This window comes from Atta cephalotes (genome assembly GCF_000143395.1).
Source record: "Atta cephalotes unplaced genomic scaffold scaffold00013, whole genome shotgun sequence".
Lineage (NCBI taxonomy): Eukaryota > Metazoa > Arthropoda > Insecta > Hymenoptera > Formicidae > Atta > Atta cephalotes.
In genome coordinates this window covers 1,342,593-1,350,828 of record NW_012130077.1, presented here as the reverse complement: position 1 = coordinate 1,350,828, position 8,236 = coordinate 1,342,593, and the positions used below count along the sequence as shown (strand labels likewise).

Sequence of the window (8,236 nt, the reverse complement as noted above, 5' to 3'; positions counted from 1 at the left end):
CTATATATATATATATATATATATATATATATATATATATATATAATCATATTCTTCAGTTCAAGTAAATTTCAACGAGTTGCAATAAAGAACGATTTTCTATTATTGTTAAAAAAAAAATTGATTCGAAATTAGCCAAAACATCAAAAAGTTCATGGGAAAAAAATACGTCAACAAATATTCTCAATTTTTAAAATAGTAAAAAACGCATCGAACGATCTTAATTTTTAAACAATCAATATTTTATGTCTACTATTAGATTGATACAGCAGAAAACATATGCAACCTAATAAAATAAATACTCCAGCCAGAGATTTAATCAATAAGAGAATAAATTTTTAATTGTCTGAAAATCAATTATTTTTTGTAATAATATTTTATAATAACAATTTAATATCTTTTTTCTCTACAATCTCCACAAAAGATTGTTTAGAACTGTGCATTTATAGGGATTAGAATCTGCGAATCAAGATGTCTCCTAGATTGGAATATTTTCCCGGGATCTAGAAATACGTATTGTACCTGTATCAGATAATAAGATTAGAAACTGAGATTAAGATTGGATTGGAATTTAACGAATCAAAAGAAATAAAACAAATATCAAGTTAAATGAACTAATTTGTGTTGATTATCAAATTCCAATCCAATCTCAATCTTTAGTCTGAAACTGATATTACATATTGTCGTACAAAAATTTCAAGCCTTGATTGACTATATAGAAATTTGAGAATCTTTCCTATAAACAATTATACTTTAAAATTTTTTCGTGCGACAAATATAATATTAGCCTGATACGAGTATTAAGATATTGGATTGAAATAGTTCCCTGGATCCAAAAGTGCACATTAAAATGTCTTTCAACGTACATAGATACATTTTCGTTTGTATATTTACCCATCTCGAGAAGTGTGTCGTAGTATCCCAGCAGGGAGGCACGCTGCATCACTCTGTACAGTTGCAGCTCGGCCTCGTTCTGCGGCACGGACGTCTGCACCACTGCAAATCGCACATCGTATTCGTTAAAGTGATTCATTAAGGGAAATTGTGCGGCCGCAATTAGCGATAAAGGATCGCTTCCAACCGATCAGCAATTTTTGGCTTTTTATTACAATAGTAATAATCAGCCACGGCAAACTGCCGTCTCTCTACTCTTTTCTTATCCGTCCATGATCTCGACAATCAATTACATCATAATTAGATAGATGCAAGGATCATTAATATTCCACAGATGATTGAATTGAGCCTAAAGCCATAATCATACCATAGGTTTCCGGTTACGGTTTTACTAGTTGAGAATTTTATCTTAGCAATCACATTGCAGATGGTCCATACTCGCTGCATTGTAATTGGCTAAGATAGAACCAACAACCGGCAATCGTAATTAACATCTATTGTATGATTACAGCTTAAAGCCAAGCAAATATATCATTCATTACTTCATATATGCATCAAACGCGTGAGGATTTGATAACATTGCAATGTGATCCTGATTCGATTTCTTTATGATAACGCATATCTCGAAGTATAACATGAAGTAATACAAAATAAAAGTAGGGCATGAATATACCAGCGGAGAAGGGAGCCAAGAACCGTTACAATATTTTCGATATTTATTAATCATTATCCCTAGGATACTTTTTTAACAAATAGATAAAAATGTTAGAAATGTTAGATGTGATTGCTAAGATAAAATTCTCAACTAGTAAAACCATAACCGGAAACCTATGGTGTGATTATGGCTTTAGGCTCAATTCAATCATCTGTGGAATATTAATGATCCTTGCATCTATCTAATTATGATGTAATTGATTGTCGAGATCATGGACGGATAAGAAAAGAGTAGAGAGACGGCAGTTTGCGTGGCTGATTATTACTATTGTAATAAAAAGCCAAAAATTGCTAATCGGTTGGAAGCGATCCTTTATCGCTAATTGCGGCCGCACAATTTCCTCTATTATTTAATTTTAAATAAGAGCCAAGATAAATTCGTTCGGAAATATGTCTGTAAATATTATTTACAATTTTTATATCCATTTCCACCAACGTAGATTAACTTTCTCTTTCAACTTATTCTTCGTCTTTTTCTAATTCTAAAGATTAGAAAAAGAGTAAGTCGAACCGAGATTAAAGTTAATCTACGTTGATAGAAATGGCATTAAACGTTTAAATTAACATCAAATTATAATACCTTTTTAAAATGTTTAGTAGTATAAAAAAATTATTGAATTGCTTGTATTGATATTACTCTAATTCTGTTCATAATTGCATTTCATCGATCGAAAAAATTTTTGATTTGCAGAATGGAATATATAAATTCACTTTTTGTGAAATGATTAGGCACTAAGATCTGCTTCGAAAATATATATTTTTTTTTGCACTTTTATAAGATTATCATTATTGATACCATATGTTTAGGCAAATTAGGAATGAGATTAATTCTATTTTAGTCTATTAGCAAGCGCTACCCTCGTTTCGCGATTACCCGCGATCTTCGTTGTCTTCGCCGCCGTTCCGTTCCGGCACGATCGCGCGAGTTTGTCTCTTCGGATGACAAGCGAATGGACGCCAGAGTGTCCGACTAGTTTCTTGCAAATTTCGAGGAACTGCGAGAAAAAGCGGCGTGCACACACGTACCGCGTATAAATTAATACGGTGCCGCCGTTGGAGAGAAGGGAGAGTGAGAGGGAGAGAGAGAAGAGCGCAGGGTAAAACCGAAGAAAGAGGTCGTGGAGGTAAGAGAAAGACTGGAGAGGGAGAGAAAGAGACACGGAGAGAGGAAGAGAGAGGAGCCGGAAAAAAAACTGGCCGGCGGGTCTTATTACGAGCCTGGGTCCCGGTCTCACGCTCGTACATCGCGGCCTCTCGGGTCCGCGAATAAGTCCCCGCTGCCAACGACGGTCACGACGGGGACAACGACGGCGACGGCGGGGTGGCGACTCGTTCCGCGAGATTTTTCTAGCGCGAACTGCGACCTACGAAAAAAGGATCTACGTGGAAGAGCCGTGCCTTGGGTCAGCAGGATCCTCGGCGGAACGATAGAAGGACAAATGAAGAGGGAAAGCCATGATATAAAAATACAAAGTGTTTCATTGCTTATAATGGCGGTCGAATATAATTTCGGTGTATGAATAAAAAATTTTTTATTGGTACTAATAGGTTTCTAATAGGGGGGTTCTATATTGACTTATAATATTTTGGGCTAATTTTCTGATTGGCCATCAATTGCGCATTTCTGGAGTGAAACATCATAGGAAAAGCATTCACCAAAGCACTGAGAGAGCATTTATGCAAGATAGTAAGCCTTTAAGAAATTAAATTTTAACTCCATAAAATAAAAAATAGAGCAAATTAATGAAATTCCATATAAGTAAGCAAAGAATTCCATATTTGGTCAAAACGGGTGTCTAATCATATTTTTTGTGAATGTTTGCAATTTCCAATTCAAGCAACGATAAAAATTCACACAAAAATATTATTAGGACTTGTTTTTATTAAATATGGTATTCTTTATTTATTTATTGAATTTTTCGATCGATTTTCATTTACTATTGTTTAACAAAGTTGTATATTAATTGTGTGTTCACTGAAATAAAAAAAACTAGTGGATCAGTTTTGTTTTTGAGATTGAAACTTATATCGATTGAATCATGATTCATTTATTATTGTAATATTTAAATTTGTACTATTATATTACAATTTATTTCTTGTCAAACAATTATTTATTTTAAATATTTCGATTCTTAATTGTGCTCTTTTTGATAAATCGCATAATCTTCCATTTTTTAATTAAAATTCTATTAAAATCTACTTGAAATTAAATGAAAGGGGATATTTTGTGATTTATTTATTTATTTGAAGCACAATCTGTCAAAAAAGTGTTTTATTCGCTGAATACTCGAAAACTGTTAGCCCGACATTTTGACGAGAAGAAAGTAGATCAAAGGGACTCGGAGTAAATCTTGTAAAAAGCATTCGTCAGTTTTAGGTCAAAATAATATTTTTCGTTATTCTGTTATATTTTTCATCTGTTTTTATATTTCTGAATAATTCTCATTGTAACAAAAATATGTATGTTGTGCATGGCAAGGCCAAATATCAGTTCACGAATCTTGCATTTTCGCGAATAAGCCAGCTCGGCCAGCAAAATTCCCGTATAGGCCGCCAGTACACGAACTCCACCCCATAGTTTTTGCATCAATTCTCGCTTTTACGCTTCGCTCTCATTATTATTGCCGCCCGCCATTTATTTATATCGCCGTGGCTGACATCTTATTCACGTTTTCACGACTTTATTAATACCGCGTATATGTGATATACACGTTGTTGATCATCTAGCCGAGCCTGTCATCCGCGCGATAACACTTCGATCGAGCTTTTGTTAAAAAATAAAACCACGCGCAATCGTCCGCTCATCATTAACTTCACGCCGCATTAACTGAATTTATTAATAATTTTTCATCCTGCATTTTTATTGCATATATTTACTCGACCTAATTTGAAAATTGGACGAGGGACAATCTTCAAAATATTTACATTATACCCATATCAGATTAGGGATTGAAATTCAAATTAAATTTGAATCAAAAGAAAGAAAACTAATATTAAGTTTAATGAACTTTGCTTTAATTATCCGTACAACAGAAAAACTTGTAGCAACATTGCTGCAACATTTCAACGTTGCAATACAATGTTGCAGAAACTTTGCGAAGACTTCTTTTTTGCAATATTACTTCAGCAATGTTGTAGCAATATTTTTAAAATATTTCCATTAGCAAGAGACACAAATTGACACAAGAGTTATCCTTGTTCAAAAATCAATAAGAAACAAAGACAAGAATGATTCTTGTGTTGCTCACTGTGTTGCTTTATGCCTCTGCTAGAAAAGTTCACTTTGAGTGTTAAGACTTGTATATATTGATTTATGTATAACCCAATAAAGTAAGGACCTGGACATAATGGAAGAATAGAAATTAATGATTACATTTACACGATACATTTAATCGGATTTCATAACATCTGTAGTTATGAAATTGACTAATCTCATAACTATATTCTTCTGAAAAATGGAATGACTGGTTAGTTTCTAACTACGAATATTATTAAACCCAATTAATGTCCATTTCTATCAATATAGATTAATTTTAATCTCAGTTCAACTTAACTTCGTCTTTTTCTAGTTCTAAAGATTAGAATTTAATATATAATAATTAAGCTCATGGATTAGTGGAAACGGACATAAGTAAAAAAAGTAGTCAATGTCTATAATTTATAGACATAAAACAATTAGAAGTAAGGATTAAATATATTGCACAATGGACACAATAATAAGTTATAAGACATATAGGCCGTGTTCCGATATGCACAGCCAGTACTGAAATTTATAGTTCACGTTACTGTAGATTTTCAGTACTGGCAGTGTATATCAGACCACGCATAAAATATAAAGATATAATTAATTATGAAGTCATATTTTATTTGTATTCATTGTATGTTACATTTAATTCCTTCTAATTTTTTTATATTTAAATTTACATAGTACAAAAGCTTATAAACATTGCAGTAACGTTGTAATATTACAGCAATGTTGCTGCGTTTTTATAATGTTTCTGCAATAATACTGCAACTATCTCTCACTGTGCACAAAACCTAATATTGGATATATACTGTAATATTGCTGCGCAATTACGTATCAAGATTTTTAAAACGGACATTTTTACGTTGCTGAAATATTGCAGCAATATTTCACAGTATTTTTGCAATGTTGCAATCTTGCAATGAAATATTTTTGCAATGTTGCAATATTTCTGTGCTGTATGGGTAGTTAAATTCAATCTCAATTTTTAATAGTATTTATACTATTTCAATCGATCCTGTCTTTCGAGAGATTTAAACATTATAATGTAAATAAATTTTAATTATTTACAAAAATATATATTAAAATTAAAAATATATATTATGAATTATTCATCCATTAATCAAATCTGTTTAAATTTACTGAAACTCTAGCCCTAATTTAAGCAATATATATATATATTTTCTCGCTTGGAAAGAACTCCGCATAACCACTTTTTAGGGTTTTTAGCCTTGAAAATTAAAATTGATTTAAAATGTAGTCAAAAACTATAACATACTACAGTTTCAGTCAATTTCACGGAGGATCGAAAATCTATGATTTTGTGCGGAATGTTTTACGTTCGCAAAATTGATCGCTAGATTTTTCAGGATTCAGGTCTCATTTTGCCACGTTTGTCCTTGGTCCTTTAAGCTAGAAATCATCATTGATTGTCGTTCGAGTCGCACAGCTCACCCAGTATACCTGTGACCGACAGAACGGTGGCGCGGCTCTAGGCCGGGCTCTCGCGGCGCATTTACATAACGACTTTTTTGGCATGGGGTGGCTCGTTTTTGTCAGCCGGGAACGCGAACGCAGCCCGGAGGCGGAGAGACGCGTTGCGACGGCGAGAAAAACCTGATCCCACCGCGGCAGTACCCCCGAAGGCTCGCACGGCTACCCGGGTTCCCGTCGTCGTCATCGTCGTCGTCGTCGTCATCATTGTCGTCAATCCGCGCGTTCTTTATGGACAACGGTGTGCGATCGGTCCAGTATTTTTTGAAAGAAAAAAAAAGTGGTCATAAAGGGATGAGTGGGTACGACAAGTTTGGAGATAGATGTCATTCGGATAAATTTTTTGCCCATCATTCATTTATCATTCAATAAAATTTCGTTCGTATTATTATCGTATATCTAATAAAATTTTATTTTATTTTATTTTATTTTATTTTATTTTATTGCAACACACTGATAAAGAATATAACATAACAGATAATATCTATGATAAAGAATATAATATAACAGATAAATACATAGATATTATGGAATATGATAGTATAATCCTATAATCCTACGCGGTAGCTTACAAATGATTTAGGCGTTAGCAGAACTGCTGTTATAAGGCTATTATTCTATCTATTAATATAAAGAAGAAAACACAAAAGTTAATTATAACGGAGAAAATCTACTTGTCGTATTAATTTGAATTGCGTCCAACTGGCGTTCTCCAACTGCTGCGAAGAACTGGACATCCATGTCGATTGGCTTTAATCTTGATTTGATTTGCTTTTAACTTTTTTGATCTATAATATATTGGTGGGAACGAATAGTCATATAAATTAAAATTATTTTAGAAGTTTCAGTTCGATGCTTGAAAATATAATTTATTCTTAATGATATATCTAATTAATTTCGAAAAAATAGTTTCAGTCTTTTATACGCTTGATAAATAATATAATAATGTTAACCCTCCATTTCTTTCTGTAATTATATTTTTATTCCCTCCGTACAATCTGAATCTTTTTTGTCCAGTCCAAGTTTTCTTTATCGTTCTAGGTTTTAAAAAAAATTCAAAGTTAAAGTTTTGAACATTCTCTGTTACAGTAATAATTTTTTAAATGTTAAAGTTCTTTTATTTAATAAAAATTTATTTAATAAAAATTGAAATTTGAATAAAAATAAGGATGTATTTAAAAGAAATTGCATTTTTGCCAAAAAAATCTAAATTGCAGATAAAGATTAATATTCGATCTAGTAAATATAATGCGATAATTTCTTGATTTGTTGTATATTCTCGAAAAAATTATAAGATAAATCATAATTCATTACTTTTTTAAACAAAATGTCAAAATGAGGTCAGAATTTCGTTAATTTTAGTCAGATAGCATAAGCGTTAAATAAATACTCGAAACGTCTTCACGATAATGAAAAAAGAGAAACATGAATCGGATGCGAATTCCGAAACCAGAGAATTCCCGCAAGGCCCAAACACCGGAATCGCCGATTACGCCGACAGCTCCGGGATTACCATTGTTTTCTATCCTTGGATATGTTTTACAATCATTGTGCCGAGAATTAACCCGGGACTTGATGCCACCGGGAATGGAGAAAAACGACAAGGCGCGCGGCGTGATTCGCGAAGAAGAACCAGATTAGACGCGGCCGCCGAAAAAGAAACGGCGTGCACTAAATCAAAAGCGAATCTTCTAACTCCGATGTAATGCCCATATCACACTATATTCAAGCTACAAATACTTTGAAGCACTCTTTGAGTGTTCAATTTGTAAAATTCTTTCTTCTGATTAGTCAACAAACCATTTACAGTGATAGTAGTCTAGATCTATAAAGAAGCCATAAGCCATAAAATTTTAAGAAATTAATCATAGTTGAATATGAGAAAAATAA

At 32.8% G+C, this 8,236-nt stretch overlaps 1 protein-coding gene across 1 annotated transcript in view; it reads right to left on the bottom strand.

Moving 5' to 3' along the window:
• The window catches only part of LOC105617435 (NGFI-A-binding protein homolog), a 7,999-nt gene extending 6,966 nt beyond the window's left edge, over positions 1-1,033 (bottom strand). The window contains exon 1 of the mRNA XM_012198989.1: positions 895-1,033. Coding sequence (XP_012054379.1) covers positions 895-1,033 — 139 coding nt within the window. The remainder of the gene's footprint in view (positions 1-894) is intronic.
• Between the last annotated feature and the right edge of the window lie 7,203 nt (positions 1,034-8,236).